The 19,364-nt window shown below is 45.7% G+C and overlaps 1 protein-coding gene across 4 annotated transcripts in view; it reads right to left on the reverse strand.

Moving 5' to 3' along the window:
• pabpc4 (poly(A) binding protein, cytoplasmic 4 (inducible form)) overlaps window positions 1–18,410 on the reverse strand; it is a 100,520-nt gene extending 82,110 nt beyond the window's left edge. Inside the window, exons 1-4 of one of the 4 annotated variants that reach the window (XM_072500958.1) lie at window positions 17,703–17,845; window positions 15,322–15,501; window positions 3,892–4,085; window positions 2,644–2,759 (exon numbers count right to left, since the gene is read on the reverse strand). In XM_072500958.1, the coding sequence (XP_072357059.1) occupies window positions 2,644–2,759; window positions 3,892–4,065 (290 nt within the window). In that variant the 5' untranslated portion in view covers window positions 4,066–4,085; window positions 15,322–15,501; window positions 17,703–17,845. Of the gene's footprint in view, window positions 1–2,643; window positions 2,760–3,891; window positions 4,086–15,321; window positions 15,502–17,702 lie in introns of all 4 variants that reach the window. The other 3 variants (XR_011943266.1, XR_011943272.1, XM_072500957.1) reach the window with 3 other exon arrangements.
• Between the last annotated feature and the right edge of the window lie 954 nt (window positions 18,411–19,364).

Consider the following 19,364-nt stretch of genomic DNA (forward strand, 5'->3'; position numbering starts at 1 on the left):
TACCACTTCCCGTGGCCTTCGATGCCCCTGTCAGGCGTCACCTGGGGGCTCTGGGGCCACTTGTCAACAGCACATGCATAGCCGTGCCGCCCTGTCCTGCATGCTGGCTGATGGTCACCGTCCCCACTCCATGTGATGGATCAGGGTTATCATCCAGCGCCCCCACCTCCCGCTTGGTGCCAAAGGGCCTTGGGGTTCACCTTGGGACAGAGGGGCAGCTGATGCGAACCCCGGCTACCTCTGCATCACTTGGTTCTGCTAGCCCTGGCGATTCCCCATGCACTTGGCAATGCTCCTCAGTGACTGGGACATGCTCTGTAGCGCCTCGACAATGCCCACCTGAGAGCAGGACATGTCCCGCAGAACCTCATCAAGGCCAGCCTGGTACTGGATCACATCCTCCAGCGAGGCAGACATTCTGCCTAGGCCCTCAGCCATGGCCATCACCGACTGCCCGAGGCCATGGACACCTTCACTAATAGTGTCGACGTCGCCTACCAGGCTCCCACTGTGGTTGCCATCCTAGCAGTGTTGGCCTCGGTGTCACGCTTTGCCAGTGACATCTCCTGTGCTCGTAGCCTCTGGGACTCCTCCAAGCGGCTATGGATCTGCTGGAGTGTCACTGACATCACCCTCTGAATGTTCCAGCCGCTCCCTATCATCTCCATCAGTTCCACGTAACCCTGTTACACAGGCTCAGCATCAGACTGGAACCCAGCTGGGTCCTGGGATTCAGCAGAACTCCCATTGCTGGCTTGCCTGGGGATTCCTGCCTCTACCTGATGTACATCAGCAGCTGTGTGGTGCTCACCAGATTGTGCCCCAGAAGCCTGACCACTAACATTTCCTACCAAGGTGTCTGTATCTACGCTGGTGGAGGATGGAAATGACAGCTGTGCCGCACCTATTATGGTGGTATCCTTGGAACTCTCCTCCGAGGTGGGTTCCTGGGAGGCTGGAGAGGATACCCTCCAGGATGGGCCGGCGCCATTGGCTGGAGGATCTGCAGGAGAATGGGCATATGGTCAGTGGGAGGGATGGGTCAGTAAGGCAATAACAAATCACGTTTGACAGAACCCCCGGGTGGAGCCCGGTTGTTCCTCACCACTGCGGCATCTGCCAGACTCCACGTGGGCTACCGCTCCGTCCTCAGCCACAGCAGTCACCTCCAGGGCACGCTCCTCGAAGGTGCTGAGGATTCTGATGTCTGGCACTCATCTGCCAATCTGGGCCCTCTCCTGGTGATTATGGGAGAGCTTTTCCTGAGGAGACAGAGAGCATCGTTAGCCACTCGTGGTTCGCAGTGGTGGTGGGTGGGTGTGTGAATGGACAGTTGAGGGGGCGTTGAAGGAGGGAGGTGGTGGGAGGGTTGGAGTCACATGGAGAGTAGGGAGTGGATGCACCTGTGGGGGTGGGCAGGTCTTTTTGGAGGGGGGAAGGGCAGATCTCCTGCTCACTCTCAGCACGCACAGCTGCTGCCACCTCATTCCAGGCAGCACAGGCTGCCATATGGCTAACCCTACTGGACCTTCGGGGGAACAGGACATCCCTCCTTGCCTCCACAGCAACAAGCAGCCTCCCCACATCAGCATCCCCGAATCTTGGGGCTGGTCTCATCGGCGCCATTGTTGGGGTTGGCTGAGCAAGTGCTGCTCGACATTGTTAGCGGGGGGCTGGCGAGCGCCATGCCGGTGGATCGGCTGGGGAGCCTTCATTTGCGGCAAGAAGCCCATGAGGCCTCATTAAATAGCGTTGCCGGCCTCGGTGGACCAAACGCCGGGAAGCTCACAGCAATTCCCGCTCGCTACAATACTTAGAAATCGTTCCGGAGAATCACACCTAATGTCTTTCAACAATTTGTGTTCCGGGGCAGCACTGTGGTTACCACTACTGCCTCACAGCATCGAGGACTCGGGTTCGATCCCAGCCTCAGGTCACTGTCCGTGTGGAGCTTGCACATTCACCCTGTATCTGCGTGGGTCTCACCTCCACAGCTCAAAGATGTGTAGGGTAGGTGGATTGGCCCTCGATTGGAGGTTTTCTTAAAAATTAATAAAAAAACAATTTGTGTTCCATGAACCATTTATTTTGTCCACGCAAGAGCTAACTTGTCAATGGTGGAATTCCTGTCTTTGGTGCTAAATTAAAATCTCATGAAGTACTATTTACTTCTACTTTTAGGCCTTGAATCATTGAAAAATAGGCAGAAGATCGAACGAAAGGCCTAACAAAAGAACGGTGTTTCAATCGGTGTTAAAAAAGCTTAAAAAAACAAATACAAATAAAAGAGAAGGTATTGTTAAAATAGAAAAGAAGAATAGGGAGAAAAGGGAAGGTCTTTTATTTAAAAGTTAGTGTTTACTTTAGTTAAATTGACTCAAATTAAAACATCTTTATTAAAGTAGTACAATTGAAATACCATGTGGAAATGTTGACAGCTTTCTCCTTCAGACAAACCTAGATATAAATATATATATATAGATAGATAGATAGATAAACTTTAAATAAATTCATATCACCAACTTTTCAGATTTGCCATGTCCCAGAATGAAATATAACCAATTAACTACTTAAAACACTTTCCAGTCTAGCACATACATATTAAAACCTTGATTTTAAACACCAACAGTGTGAAGTACTCACACTTTCCGGTCATTAAGCAACATGCCATTCATTTTCTCAATAGCTCTATCTGCAGCATCCTGAGTCTCGAAGTGAACAAATGCGTATCCTTTGGAGCCATTCTCGTCACATACCACCTGAAGAAAAGAAATACTAGTGTTTCTGGGCAGCCTAAACTTGTACTTTACTTTCATGTGTTTTAACGATAACTAAGTGGTTCTGCTGTAGACACAGTAAAAACAAAGATTAAATGCAAAAGATATCAGGATTTGGGCAAAGGCCAAAAACTTGATAGTTCACCTCTAGTACCGTGCACTTCATAAGTAAAAGCAAGAAATGCTTTTTGGTCTGAAAAACAAATGCTCAGAAAAGGTAATTGGGCCAGATTTTGCTTGAATGGGGCATCTCACGGCATGTGCCATTCGCTGCTAGAAGGGCAAGCTGATAATGTTGCGAGGGTCACAGGGCATCTGGGAGCTTGATGAACAACTGGGCAAACAATGCATTTCCTTAACCAATGAAATGAAGGGATTGAGAAATAAACTGAGGAAGAAAGGTGAACTGGAGTGAATGAACACAATGTCAAATCAGGTATAAAGGAGTAGAATGAAAGAAAGATCAGAAAGATAGAGCAAGAAAAAATTGGCATTTTTAAATTAAACATTTCATAACTTCAAGGATTGAGGCTCTACACTTTTGGTTACTTTCTTGGCAAAAGGTTGATTAGCGGTCTTCACATCGTCAAAAGGATACACTGATAAAATTACTTGATTTAAATTTTTGTGATTAGTTTGACAGGCAATTATGGACAAGTGTAGCTAATTCATGAAAATTGCAGAGGTTAAAGGTGGGATGCTGTTTTCATGTGGATTATGCCGGAATGGCACAAAATGGCTAGAAACTTCTGGCACTTCGCAATTCATAGGATACTTGTCCCTTTCTACAAGTCACCGGTCAATTTGCGTATTAATAATTGCATGCATTGTTCAGACATCATAATTTCCGCAGCAGAATATGGTCCATGGAGAAAGTGAACCTTTCTTTGGATTAGCGTTTCTGATTGGATCTTTCATTTCACTGAGAAGCTACTGCGGCAAGCTGTCTTCCAAAGTTACAGGTCATGTACCCGGAGGCAGAATTCTCCTAGAAGACTTTCTAATGCCATCAGATCTCCAACACATACAAACTTAAATGCAACTGCATTAGGGGGACAAAAGGATAGTGAGAAATCTAAGATTAGCTTTCATTCTATCATGGTTTCAAACCCACCTTACAAGACAAGATGTTTCCAAATGCAGAGAAGGTGTCGTACAAAGCCTTGTTGTCAATGGATTTGTCCAGATTCTTGATGAACACATTACCTATACCAGACTTCCTCAGTGATGGGTCACGCTGCGACCACATGATTCGGATTGGTTTCCCCTTGATGACATCAAAGTTCATGGTGTCCAAGGCACGTTCAGCTACAATAGTAAGTAAACTTTAAAAGTTGTTCAAATTAACCTGAGGTTAATAGGGTCTATAATCAAGATACAGAAGCTGTTGCTTTGCATAATAAAATGCTGTCCTGCCCTCTCAATGTCAAACTTCTTTGTCTAGAAAGCCAAGATGATCAAGCCCAGTAAACGTATACAAGCAGATCAAGATTGAATGCACAGATAAGCCACAAAATTTGTTTCAACAGTGGGGTGAAAAGAATCACTCCGTCCAAGAAACCTTGGACAAAATCAGGAAAGTCACTGTTACCAAGAGACGAAACATAATAAATCCTTTTCTTGTTCACTTCCTATGCTGAAGCAGAAGTACATAGATCTAGCTCAACAGATGCCAGGATTATTAATTAATGGATTGCTATTGTACTTCAATTCTGAACACTGCTACTGTCAACACAATCAAAGGGGTGATGGTGACCTCATAGGAATAGTTTTCCTTCGTTTTATAAATTTACAGTAACCAATTATTTTTTTTCCAATTAAGGGGCAATTTAGCGTGGCCAATCCACCTACTCTGCACATCTTTGGGCTGTGGGGGTGAGACCCATGCAGACACAGGGAGAATGTGCAAACACCACACGGACAGTGACCCGGGGCCAGGATCGAACACAGGTCCTAGATGGCGTGAGGCAGCAGTGCTAACCACTGCACCACCGTGCCGCCCCAGCCTCGTAGTAATATTACTGGACAAGTAATCGAGACATCCAAGCTAATGTTCTGGGGTGTGGCGGTTGGTAGAATTTAGATTCAATTAATAAATCTCTAATATTTGCTTGGTCTTAGTAATTCTCCCTCAATGTACCCGAACAGGTGCTGGAGGGTGGCGACTAGGGGCTTTTCACAGTAACTTCATTGCTGTGTTTATGTAACCTACTTGCGACAATGAAGATTATTATTCTTATTATTATAAAAATCTGCCATCTTTACCTGGTCTGGTCCACATGCAACTCCAGACCCACAGCAATGTGGTTGACTTTTAACTGCCCTCTTTAATGGTCTAGCAAGCACTTGATTCAAGGGCCTTGCCAGTGACGCCCACATCCCATGAAATAACAAAGAAAAAAAACTATGTACTATAAAGTATTATTTTTTTCCTTTATAAATGTAGTGTACCCAATTCATTTTTTCCAATTAAGGGGCAATTTAGTGCGGCCAATCCACCTAACCTGTACACCTTTTGGGTTTGTGGGGGTGAAATCCACGCAGACATGGGGAGAATGTGCAAACTCCACACGGACTGTGACACAGGGCCGGGATTCGAACCCGGGTCCTCAGTGCCGCAGTCCCAATGCTAACCACTGGACCACATGCCGCCCTCTATAAAGTATTATAATGCAATGCTTCGTCAGTGATTCAGCATAAATGGGATCCTAATCTTGGCATCGGAAATTATCTGGAGGAGATAAGGCAGCAAGTGAGAGCTACTCAAACCCAAGTCAATAAAGCTGCTTATAGAGTAGCACTGACATGTATTATATCTTTTTCAGATACGGAAATCACATGGCATAAAAAAACAAAGAGATGGGTTATAGAAAGTTGTTGAACTACAATATGCACGTTTTTAGGTTTTCTCTGCTTAGTGCACAACTACAAAACCAATAAAATGTTACAGGTTTTAAAACAGCCACACCCAAATATTATATTTTTAAAGCAAATTATTCTACCTAAATAAGCATCCACGAAAATTAAACTCGCATGCATCTTACTCACTGCATTTAAGGTACATTTACCGTAGTTTTTACAGGACCATTATATAAAATATTTATGTGCCGGGAAGGAAAGTTAAGAGTCTTATATATACTGGAACAACTGAAGTAGTGTATTAAGGCTTGAAATAGACACTGACCATATCACAAAACGTAGACTTCAGCTCTCTTAATATCATTGTATAGTTATGGAAAAGCACTTGTAGTTTTCACTTAAATTAAGAAAGTTTACATATAAAAGTGAAACTTTAGAAGGTTATTTACACTACACCTCTCCATTTCTCAGCTGAAGTCATGTCTCAACTTTTACCAGTAACACTCTGAAAACTAATGTTGAGAAGGACAAATGCATGACTCGGGTCAACACTCTCTTCCCTCACCTCTATAAATACCTTTTACTAAAGAATCACCCAACCTAATCACAACTGCTCACAGTAAAATGCTTGAATCAGGAGCTCATGAGGGGCAAAAACATTAACCTACATCTTACCACTTTGCACCTATTATACTATATTTCTGGTTAGCAAAGTGTGTTAAAGTGGTTCTACAAACTCATGTGACAATGTTAGTGTTATACTGCTTCATTACTTAAGAGGGAAATCTCATCCTGCAAATTAGAAAAGTAAATACTAGACACATAGCCAAATAAGCTTCTTTGCAGTTCTACCAGTTAATTGCTATGCAAATTAAATTTAACTAGCACAGTCAGCAGAATTTATTTTCCCAAAAAACCTAAGTCAACCACTTTAACATTAATACTTCACATTTTGATTCCATGAGATTTTTGAAACAGGCATGCCCAAACCCCAGTTACACCATTCCCTCTGCCCTGAAAGTCAGCAGAACGAACCTGCTCACATTTTGCTGAGCTCTCCGTTAATGATGCTCAGTGTTAGTCTGTGAAAAGTTTCACTGACTTGAAATTTGTGGACAACAAGTCTTCCTCATTTCAACTTTCTTAAGCACTATTCAATGCAATTACTAGAAGGATAACACATGAATCTCATTGTGGATCAAAAATGATCAATTTCATACATTCATTCCCCACCCCACCCATAAAAGTTTTCATAGGTCAGTGGAGAGCAAGATTAATAAAATAACATTGGAAGTTTAACAACATTTTAAAGAAAGAGCAGCTTTTGTGTAGTCACACACAGTGCTGCCTAATTCACTTCAGTTTATTTTTTGTCAAGTTATAATTGGATTCCGTTAGTGTTTTTAAAAAAATATATATTTTATTGAAAATTTTTCGATCACAATTTTTTCCCCTTACAAATCAAACATAACAAAAAAGAAAATTTAACAGTGAACAAATGGCTAATCAACATGGTAAACTAATCATGTAACATAAACTAAAACTCCCCCCCCCCCCCCCCCCCCCCAGGTTGCTGCTGCTGGTCATCTGTCTTCCCTCTAACGTTCCCCTAGGTAGTCGAGGAATGGCTGCCACCGCCTGGTGAACCCTTGAGCCGATCCTCTCAGCGCAAACTTCATCTGCTCCAATTTTATGAACCCCGCCATATCGTTTATCCAGGCCTCCAGTCCGGGGGGGTTTCGCTTCCTTCCACATAAGTAAAATCCTACGCCGGGCTACTAGGGACGCAAAGGCCACAACGTCGGCCTCTTTCGCCTCCTGCACTCCCGGCTCATCCACAACTCCAAATAAAGCTAGCCCCCAGCCTGGTTTGACCCGGACCTTCACCACCTTCGAGATCACTCCCGTCACTCCCTTCCAATACCCCTCCAGTGCCGGGCACGACCAAAACATATGTGCGTGGTTTGCCGGGCTTCCGCCGCACCTCCCACACTTGTCCTCCACTCCAAAGAACCTGCTCAATCTTTCTCCCGTGATGTGTGCTCTATGTAGCACCTTGAATTGAATCAGGCTAAGCCTGGCGCACGAGGAAGAGGAATTTACCCTGCTTAGGGCATCCGCCCACATACCCTCCTCTATCTCCTCCCCTAGCTCTTCTTCCCACTTTCCTTTTAACTCGCCCACCAGCTCCTCCCCCTCTTCCCTCATCTCTCGGTATATCTCTGACACCTTGCCCTCCCCGACCCACACCCCCGAAAGCACTCTGTCCTGGATCCCCAGTGCCGGGAGCAGCGGAAATTCCCTCACCTGTTGTCTTGTGAACGCCCTCACCTGCATATATCTAAGGAAGTTTCCCCGGGGCAACTTATACTTTTCCTCCAATGCTCCCAAGCTCGCAAACGTCCCATCTATAAATAAATCTCCCACCCTCCTAATTCCCAACTGGTGCCAGCTCTGAAATCCTCCATCCATCCTTCCTGGGGCAAACCTGTGGTTGTTCATGATTGGGGACCCCCACTAGGGCTCCCCGCGCACCTCTCTGTCTCCTCCATTGTCCCCAAATATTCAATGTTGCCGCCACCACTGGGTTCGTGGTAAACCTTTTTGGTGAGAGCGGTAGCGGCGCCGTCACCAGCGCCTCTAGGCTCGTCCCTTCACAGGTCTTTCTCTCCAGTCTTTTCCACGCCGCTCCCTCTCCCTCCATCATCCATTTACGAATCATCGCCACATTGGCGGCCCAATAGTAGTCGCCCAAATTCGGTAGCGCCAATCCTCCTCTGTCTCTGCTACGTTGTAGGAACTCTCTTCTTACCCTCGGGACTTTCCCTGCCTACACGAAGCTCGTGATGGTCCTGTCTATTTTTTAAAAAAAGGTCTTAGTGATTAGTATAGGGAGACATTGAAATACAAATAAGAACCTCGGGAGGACCATCATCTTAATTGCCTGCACTCTGCCCGCTAACGGCTGAGGCTGCATGTCCCACCTCTTGAAGTCCTCCTCCATTTGTTCTACCAATCGTGTCAGATTAAGTCTGTGTAAGGTTCCCCAGCTCCTAGCGATCTGAATCCCCAGGTATCGGAAGTTTCTTTCCACTTTCCTTAGAGGCAGGCCTTCTATCTCTCTACTCTGGTCCCCAGGGTGTATCACGAATAGTTCACTCTTCCCCATGTTAAGCCTATATCCCGAGAAATCTCCGAACTCCCTCAATATCTGCATGACCTCTGTCATCCCCCCCACTGGGTCCGTCACATACAACAGTAGGTCATCTGCGTATAGCGACACTCGGTGTTCTTCTCCCCCTCTAATCACCCCTCTCCATTTCCTAGAGTCTCTCAACGCCATGGCCCGAGGTTCAATTGCCAACGCGAACAACAATGGAGATAGCGGGCATCCCGGTCTTGTTCCCCTATATAGTCAGAAATACTCCGATCCTTGCCGACCCGTGACCACACTTGCCGTTGGGGCCCCATAAAGGAGTTTGACCCAGCTAATAAACCCATTCCCGAACCCAAACCTCCTTAGCACCTCCCATAAGTACTCCCACTCCACCCTATCAAATGCCTTCTCTGCATCCATTGCCGCCACTATCTCTGCCTCCCCCTCCACTGGGGGCATCATTATCACCCCTAATAGTCGTCGCACGTTGACATTCAGTTGTCTCCCCTTTACGAACCCTGTCTGGTCTTCGTGCACCACCCCCGGGACACAGTCCTCTATCCTCGATGCCAGTACCTTTGCCAGCAATTTGGCGTCCACATTCAATAATGAAATAGGTCTATAGGACCCGCACTGCAACGGATCTTTATCCCGCTTCATAATTAGCGATATCGTCGCCTCTGACATTGTCGGGGGTAAAGTCCCTCCTTCCCTGGCCTCATTAAATGTCCTCACCAGCAGCGGGGCCAACAAGTCCACGTACTTTCTATAAAATTCCACCGGGAACCCGTCTGGTCCCGGAGCCTTCCCTGCCTGCATATTCCCCAGCCCCTTAATAACCTCGTCCACCCCAATCGGTGCCCCCAGGCCTTCCACCTCCTGCTCCTCCACCCTCGGGAACCTCAATTGATCCAGGAACTGCCGCATCCCCTCCTCTCCCTCCGGGGGTTGGGACCTATACAGTCCTTCATAAAAGGTCTTGAACACCTCGTTTATCTTCCCTGCTCTCCGCACCGTAGCTCCCTTTTCGTCTCTAATTCCCCCTATCTCCCTCGCCGCTGTCCTCTTTCGCAGCTGATGGGCCAGCAGGCGACTAGCCTTTTCCCCATATTCATACCTCCTCCCCTGTGCCTTCCTCCACAGCACCTCCGCCCTTTTGGTAGTCAAAAGGTCGAACTCCGTCTGGAGTCGTCTTCTCTCCCTGTACAGTCCCTCCTCCGGGGTCTCCGCAAATTCCCTGTCCACCCTTAAAATCTCCGCCAGTAATCTTTCCCTTTCCTTGGCCTCTGTTTTCCCTTTGTGGGCCCTAATGGAGATCAGCTCTCCTCTGACCACCGCTTTTAGTGCTTCCCATACCACTCCCACTCGGACCTCCCCGTCGTCATTGGCCTCCAGGTAGCTCTCAATACATCCCCGCACTCTTCCACTCACTCCCTCATCCGCCATCAATCCCACATCCAATCGCCAGAGTGCTCGCTGCTCCCTTTCCTCTCCTAGTTCCAGGTCCACCCAGTGTGGGGCATGGTCCGAAACCGCAATGGCTGAATACTCAAGCTTCTCCCACCCTCGAGATCAACGACCTTCCCAGAACAAAAAAATCTATCCGGGAGTACACTTTATGGACATGGGAGAAGAAGGAGAACTCCCCGGCCCTCGGCCTAAGAAATCGCCATGGATCCACTCCCCCCATTTGGTCCATAAACCCCTTGAGCACCTTGGCCGCTGCCGGCCTTCTTCCGGTCTTCGATCTGGATCTATCTAACCCTGGGTCCAGCACGGTGTTGAAGTCCCCTCCCAATATCAAGTTTCCTACCTCCAGGTCCGGTATACGACCCAACATCCGTCTCATAAATCCCGCATCGTCCCAATTCGGGGCATATACATTAACCAGCACGACCTCCATTCCCTCCAGCCTGCCACTCACCATTACATATCTACCTCCGCTATCTGCTACAGTGCTCCTTGCTTCAAATGCTACCCGTTTCCCCACCAATATGGCCACCCCTCTATTCTTCGCATCTAGTCCTGAGTGGAACACCTGTCCCACCCATCCTTTCCTTAACCTAACTTGGTCCGCCACCTTCAGGTGCGTCTCCTGGAGCATAGCCACGTCTGCCTTTAGTCCTTTCAAATACGCGAGCACTCGGGCCCTTTTAATCGGTCCATTCAGGCCTCTACCTGCCCCCTTCCCGTGTCGACTAGCCATCACCTTCTCTAGGCCAGTCCCATATCCCGCCTCCGTGCTCCCACTCGCTCCCCAGGCGTCGCATTCCATCCCCGTCCACCCACTCTTTAGCCATTTCCTCTTTGATTTCCGCAGCAGCAACCCAGTTATCCCCCCCCCTCCCGCTAGATCCCCTTCTAGCGTGATTGCTCCCCCCATATTACTTCCGCAAGTCAGCTGACTTCAACTGACCCCGGCTACTCCTGCTCCCTCCTTGACCCCCCCGTGTGGGGAACTCCCATCTGCCTTGCGCCTGTCTTCCCGCCATTATCTTTCTGGCGCGGGAACATCCCTTTATCTGACCCGCCTCTTGTGGCGCAGCTCCCTTTCCCCTCCCACTCCCATTCCTCATTCTCCGCCTATGTCCCTTCTTTCCCCCCTCACCGGCGCCCACATTTCTTAGTGTCTCCCCCTTCCCAATTAACTTCTCTATTTACATCGACAATAACATTCCCTACAGTATCAGTCCCTCAGTTCCGATCCAATTTCTCCTCTTTAATAAAGGTCCATGCTTCTTCCGCCGTTTCGAAATAGTGATGTCTCTCCTGGTACGTGACCCATAGTCGTGCCGGCTGCAGCATCCCGAACTCCACCTTCTTTTTGTGTAACACCTCCTTGGCTCGGTTAAAACTCGCCCTCCTTCTCGCCACCTCCGCACTCCAATCCTGGTACACCCGTACCACTGCATTCTCCCATCTGCTACTCCGTACTTTTTTTAGCCCATCTCAGGACCTCTTCTCTATCTTTAAGGCGGTGAAATCGCACAATTGTCGCCCTAGGTGGTTCTCCCGCTTTTGGTCTTCTCGCCGGGATCCGATGTGCCCCCTCCACCTCTAAGGGGCCCGCAGGGGCCTCAGCTCCCATCAACGAGCTTAGCATCGTGCTTACATAAGCCCCGCAATCCGCTCCTTCCACTCCCTCAGGGAGACCCAGTATCCGAAGGTTCTTCCTTCGCGCTCTGTTTTCTAGGACCTCAATCCTTTCAATGCACTTTTTGTGGAGCGCCTCATGCGTCTGTGTTTTGACCGCCAGGCCCAGGATCTCGTCCTCATTATCCGTCACCTTCTGCTCCACCACGCGGAGCTGTCTCCTGGGTGCTTTGTGCCTCCTTGAGCCCCTCAATTGCCTGTAGCATCGGGGTCAGCACCTCCCTCTTTAGTAGCTCCACACACCGTCTCAAGAATTCATCTTGCTCGGGCCCCCATGCCACCTGGGCTTTCTCCGCCGCCATCTTGTCTTCTCCCTTTCTGTCCCTCTCGTCGAGGATTCCTCGCGCTGCAGCCGCCGCCGCCGATATTTTCCTCTTTCGTTGGGGGGACGACTCCCTATTCACTCACCCCCACACCGGGTTTCGTCGCGCGAAAATTTCCCGTTGGGGCTCTTAAAAGAGCCCGAAGGTCCGTTGGAGCTGGAGCCGCCGAAATTAGCTAGTCATCGCCGCAACCGGAAGTCCCGGATTCCGTTAGTGTTTGAGCACTGTGATTCCTGCAGTTCATAGAGATATATCCCAAGTCATTCCGTACATAAAGAATTATTCTGATTGGACTTTAGGGTAACACCACCACTGCCACTAGTATGATGCAAATTCATAATGCAAATACATCAAAGAGAGTAACAGCTTGAATCTGAGCATTGTAACAGCAAATACACCGCATTTTCATGTTTTCCATAAAGATAGAACAGTCAACCTTGATTAAATGGCTACTTGATCTTAAATAGTCATTTCTTCCAATATAAATATATGATTGAACAGGACTTGAATCTGGATTAAGCAGCCATCTAGTAATCTAACTGCAGCCATTAATATAGTAATTCAAACATTTTAGCACTACTCATATTAACAGGCAACTGCAGTTTAAAACTGAAGGGCATTTCTGACCCTCTGAGATTACCAGTTATCTTTTTAAATCTCAACTTTGATGATAACCTCTCCTGCTTAAAGAAACCAATCAAATACATATCGGCAGATATACAGATTAAGTTTATTCTCTTGCAGTAACACATCAATACAATTGGTGCTCTGCAATGCTGTATTTACCAGCATGAAAGGTAAACCCTAACATATCTCTTCTAAGAAAAACGTATTCTTCCCAAGGGCTCTGGTTTCAGTTTCCAAATTTCTCTCAGGGGTACAATTTCAACATAAAATTAGCAGTCCTGTACTTTATAACATTTAAAGAAAACACTTGCATTGTAAGTTGCCAGGCTTTGTGTAAATTCTGAAGTGATATGTAAAGTTTATGAAATATTTTATTTTACATGTACTCTCAAAGCCAATGAAAGCTGACGTTGCCATGTTAGATGATAATACACTGCCGTTTCACAAAAGCACCATCAATGGACGATGTAACCTCTTTGTGCTTCACTGCTTGCTATTTTTAGCAAGTGGTCCTTTAAAGGCATGTGCTGGCAGAAGAGCTGATTCAACATTACACTCACCATATGGTCAGCGCCAATCTCCTTTCCTGGGGTTTAGCTAAAATAAAATCTCAATGGACAGACACTATTTAAGTTACTGGTTTGAAATCAGGGACACTGGAACATTCCTGACCTTCAGACAATTTATTCAATTCAAGAAAATGTAGCTGACATTAATGCAAGGTATACAATTAGCCTTAAAGATTGAGGCACTTTCAAAGTTTATCACAGTACATTCACTGGAAAAGTTGTACATCTGACATTTAAGAATTAAAGTAACTTCAAGAGCAAAATATTTAGTCTCAAATTCTAAACAAAGTTCTATGTATTTTTTTAAAAGCAACCAACAGAACTGAACTTTGATGGTTAATAACCATAAATAATTGAAAAAAACTGACCAATAAATTTTTCTTCAAACTATTATTGACATTTTGAACTCATGCCTCATGAACTCAGCGTACTCATGCCTAGTGAATTACAATGGGGACATTTAAAAATCGCACATCTCTGGCAGTAATTGCAATATGCTGTTTAAAATTGCGTTCAACTTGTGGAACACAGTATTGAACTTCTGAACTGCTGCATAAGCAATTTGAGTTGAACAAAAGTGCCAGGGAAAGTTGTTACTTTTTTTTAAAGCTTCCTTTTCTGACATTCAAATCTGGATCTTTCTGACATTTCTATTGTTTCTGGTAACATTCTGCATTTCCAGCACTTTACCTTTTCTTTCCCTTCTTGTTTTTGCTAGTTTTGTGCACAGATGCAAGAGTCCACTTTGTAGAGTTCAACTGTACTTCCAAGCATTTCGTACTCTCAAGCATTTCAATGCCAATCTACATCATTGCTGATTGCCCACCTTCAATTTACTGTGGATATATTATGCTGCCATTGATCTAAAACGATCAATAGTGTAAAGCGGACCAAAAATCTTAACTTTGATTTCTTGTACTAATTCAGTAAAGGATGATTTTGTTCACCAATTAATGATATTTTGAAGTGTTCAGATACCCACTGAGTCATTGTGGGGACCTGTAGAAATTGATGTTTCTGACAGCAATTATAACATGTTTAAAATGTGAGACTAGTGATTTATGGGACAAAGCTTAGGCTGATTTTATGCCCTGCATTGATGCTAGACAGTTAAAACTGATGATTGTGTGTCTTTAATGTTTACATATAGAATATCTTTTGGGTAGAGTGAATACACTTCAATTCCAACCGTGTACAAGTCAACCTGTTGTGAAATTCAAATGGCTGACATAGGTATCGAGACCATCTTAACCTTTTGTAACTCACAACAACCCAACAGCTACTCCATATGACACCTGTAAGAATTGTTGTCACGAGGATTTTGTAGTGTAATGGTGACTTTAATGTTCTTATACTGCAAGCATATCAATTGTGAAAATGCCCAGAAATTGTAGCATTGGGCCATGCAAAGTGAAGTTGTCTGGAAAAAGCACTTTCCCTATGACCCTACTGTAAAGTATTGGTTTGTTGCAGATGGTAACTGCAATAGATTAATTTGAAAAAATGAATTAAAACCATCATACGAAGCATATTGACCCATAACAATGAATTTTCCCCATGAAGCATACTGGCATCAATATGCTAAAAAGCCTAGTGACAACTAATATGTGGTGTGCTCAACTCTGCTATGATTATCTTGTGAAGGCAGCAGCATTAAAAAAATATATAGTATTTGACAGAAAGGGGGTGAAAACAGATTTTATAATGGAAGACTTTGCCTAAATCAAGTGACAAGAAAAGTCACTCGTACAGGGGAGAAAATAATTAGTGACACTAAAAAGTTGTATGCTGAGCACATTAGAATATTCTTCATATTTCATTATGGATAACGTGTAAATGCTCGAGTTGCTCCTTACCATGTGTGTAGGTTGCTGGTAGTTGAACATTTATTTCTGAATTAGGTAAAGGAGGATTCCGATTGGCTGAGAACTGTGGTTAAGCCCACGATAGTTGCACAGTTTCGCTCAGCATCAGAACCTTTCATTGTTTTGTGTTAGAGCTGGTGCTGTGATTTCAGGAGGATCACAGAACAACAACTGAAAAAGATTTTTTAAAAATTTTAAGACATTAAAACAAAGTGAAATTAATAATCTAATTGCAACAATTATCCATCATTCTGCACACAAGTTACTGTTTTAAGCACTCTAACATGTGCCAAGACATATACTCGTGTGCCGAAATTTGCGCTACTGAACAAGATGGTGTACATTATCTGCTACTACCCTATTGTTAACTGGATTTAAAAGTCAGTGCGAAATATCTTTTCCTTAACGTACAAAGATTACAAGTAGATAGAGGCCAATTCCCCCAATAATTTAATCACCTTAGGGACCAAGGTAGCATATGAAATGGCTGAACAGTGCGTTTTCCAAAGTGACAATGAATACCTTCTGTGGATAATCCTCATCATTGTTGTAAATACACAAAACTTGACCCAACAATCAGAGAAAGGAAGAGAGTAGATTTACTCTTTGCAGAAAGTAAGTAATGCCAGATTAGATTGAATGAACTAGTCCAAAACAGCATACAGAAAACAAAAATAATTTTAAATTCAAAATCATAAAATATGAGAAACCTATGTTATAGCAAGAAGAGTGCACATGACCAAAGAGCAAAATATTCCCTCATCATTTAGGCGGTAAATGGATAGCCCGACATAGCAATAAACCATACATCAAAGAACGTCCAGTGTTCAATCTCGCTTGCTAGGTTCTCAATCCTGGATCACAATCTACTTCAGCACCTTGAGGTTTGGAGATGAGAAGCACTGCTCAACAACATTCTGAAGCTTCCAGTCATTGATGTACACATCACACAAAGAAGACCGACTCTTCAACACATCCGTACTAATTTCACTGAACTTTGAATACTGGTGGGTTTATTCCTACTGACTCTAATCTTGAATTTTTAATATGCACAAGACTCTAACCCAATTTTAGAGTTCCACAGTGGTGAATGGCCAAATGGTCATTCTTCATATAGAAGTCTCAACAGAAACTGCTGGCTGACTTTTAGATCATTTGACATGCTCTCTCCAGGTGAGGTTCATAAGACTAAAATCTGGTAGAGGACACTGGCTGTTTTTTTCTTTTTTTAAAACTGTCATCTGTGAATTCACTGCGAACCGTGACATTGACAAGTGTTAAATCATTATTGATTTTCATACGTGTGCAACTGTGTGTTTACAAACGGAGATCCCCAAGGTCATATTTCTCTTCAGAATTCTTAACCTTTCTGCTTATTAGCCCATTATTTGAGTACTCCACAATTAAATCACGAGGCAATTGATAGTGTTTCACAAATTAGGACAGGAAATCTCCCAGATAGAAACGTTTGGTGCAGGCCATGATTTTTAAGGTGTTATTCAAGTCGACAGAGTAGAAACAGTCTCGGAGCTTGCCAACCTAGTTATTGATCTTTTGGTAATGAGACATGAGTGCCGTCGGATGTTTCCTCGAACCACCCCCCCCCCGCCAACCCTGTAAGGAGATGGGTTTGATGGAAGCGGTCATTCCCCAACGCTGGGAGGTGGTGAGTTTCGTGGAAGCTGTCATTCAGTTGGCTGAGTTTCAGGCTCTCGATCATTCCCCAACGCTGGGAGGAGGTGGGCTTGGTGGAAAGTATCATTCAGCTGATATGGTTTCAGACTGATCATTCCCAATCTTGGAAGGTGGGGCGGTTTGGTGGAAGCTGTCATTCCCTAATCCTGAGAGGAGGTGGGCTTGGTGGAAATTGTCAGTCAGTTGGCTGAGTTTCAAGCTCCTGATCATTCCCCAATGCTGAGAGGAGGTTGTTCAGCTGATTTGGTTTCAGACTCCTGATCATTCCCAGGTGGACGGTTTGGTGGAAGCTGTCATTCCCTAACCCTGAGGGGAGGTGGGCTTGGTGGAAATTGTCAGTCAGTTGGCTGAGTTTCAGGCTCTTGATCATTCCCCAATGCTGGGAGGAGGTTGGTTTGGTGCAGGCTGTCATTCAGCTGATTTGGTTTCAGACTCCTGATCATTCCCAGGTGGACGGTTTGGTGGAAGCTGTCACTCCCCAATGCTGGGAGGAGGTGGGTTTGGTGGAAGCTGTCATTCAGCTGGTTGGGTTTCAGGCTCCTGATCATTCCCAATCTTGGGAAGTGGGGTGGGTTTGGTTGGAGCTGTCATTGAGCTGCTTGGGTTTCAGGCTAGGCCGGGCGGGAGGGGGGGGTAGGTGTGGTTTTAAGGTTTATAAAATGAAGTGTTGGGCTCACCGTCTGCGGGCTGCTGGAAGTTGACATAGGCGTATCCGAGTGACCTCCTGGTGATCATGTCTCTGCAAACCCTGATGGAGAGCACTGGCCCGGCCGGGCTAAATTTCTCATACAGCATCGCCTCGGTCACATCTGGGTGCAGGTCGCCGACATAGAGGGAGGCCATGGGGTAGCTGGCGCCGGTCTGATTCATCCTCAAGACGGTCCGACACGAAGTATCAACTTTAAAAAAAGGAAAGGGTAGAGAGAGCGAGGATTTAAAACAGGGGGGGGGGGGGTTAACCGCCGGGCAAAGAACTTTCCAGAAAGGCTCGAACCGGTTCTATAATCTCTCTTCTCTCCGTAAACCTGCGGCCTGGGGTGGGATCCCCGTCTCTTAATTTAAATTTTAAAAAAACCTTCTTCGAATGATTAAGTTTCCAGAAACTTCGGACCGATTCCAGATAATAAATCTCAGAGCGTGACTGAGACCTGGCTTGGCTTTATTTTTTCTTTTTTTTTGCAATTGTAGATAAATTAACTGGAGTTCCCTCCTTTCTTTAAAACTTAGTTGCGCCGATTTTTATTTGGGTTTTTCTTTCTTTATAAAGTTTTTTTTAATTTTTTTTTTTTCCCCCCCCCGAAGTATGAGTGTGTGCTGCCGCTGGAGCTTTTCCACACCCACGTGTGGCTGGGAGACGGAGGGAGTGCAATGGAGGAGAAGCCTTCTTATAGCAGCCAGAAACCGTCCCGTCATTTCCTGCACCATGAGGGAGGGAGAGAGAAAGACCAAAGAAAAAGAGAGAACAAGAGGGAGAGAGAGAGAGAGAGAGAGAAAAACCAACAAAGTCAGCCAGAGTCACTGCCCTCTGCAGGCTCAACAGCTCAAAGCTCCTGTCCCTTCAAATTCGGCTGCTCACCAATTACTTGAAAAACAATTCACATGGCAACCAATATTCAGCTAGGTTGCCCCCCTCCCTCCAATCCATTCCTGGGATGTGGGCATTGCTGGCTCGGCCAGCGTCAATTCCAATTTGCTTCCCGTACCGCCCAGCGATGCACTTAAGGCAGACCTCCGTCTGTTTCCATAGCTAATCATTCCCGGAACAGGTCGCTGGTCAGTTGCCAGAGGCTTCTAGCTCGAGGGGCGCCGCTACTCCACATCAGGAGTCTCTCCCGCTCTTACCGCCAGCCTTTGGCGTGTTGGAAGGATTTACAGGTTGTCATTTTCAACCTGTTTGACCGCCTAAGAGTCATAAAGTACAGCGGGGGCTGCACGGTGACAGTGTTTAGCACTGCTGCCTCTTAATTGGAAAAAAAGAATTGAGTAGGAAAGGCCCTTTGGTCCATCGAGTCGGCACTAATCTACACTAACCCCACTTTCCAGCACTTGGCCCATAACCTTGAATGTTGTGACATTTCAAATGCTCACCCATGTACGTTTTAAAGGTTGTGAGCTTTCCCACCACTTACCCTCCCAAGCGGTACATTCCAGACTGCTGCCCTCAAATCCCATCTAAACCTCCTGCCCTTCATCTTAATATTATGCCCCATTCGTTGTTGACCCTTCAACAAAGACCCTGTTCACACCCCTCATAATCGTATACACCTTCTCTGCTCTAAAGAAAACAACCCAAGACTATCCAGCCTCTCTTCATAGCTCAATGCTCCATCCCAGGCAAC

Source organism: Scyliorhinus torazame, chromosome 1 (genome assembly GCF_047496885.1).
Source record: "Scyliorhinus torazame isolate Kashiwa2021f chromosome 1, sScyTor2.1, whole genome shotgun sequence".
NCBI classification, from domain to species: domain Eukaryota; kingdom Metazoa; phylum Chordata; class Chondrichthyes; order Carcharhiniformes; family Scyliorhinidae; genus Scyliorhinus; species Scyliorhinus torazame.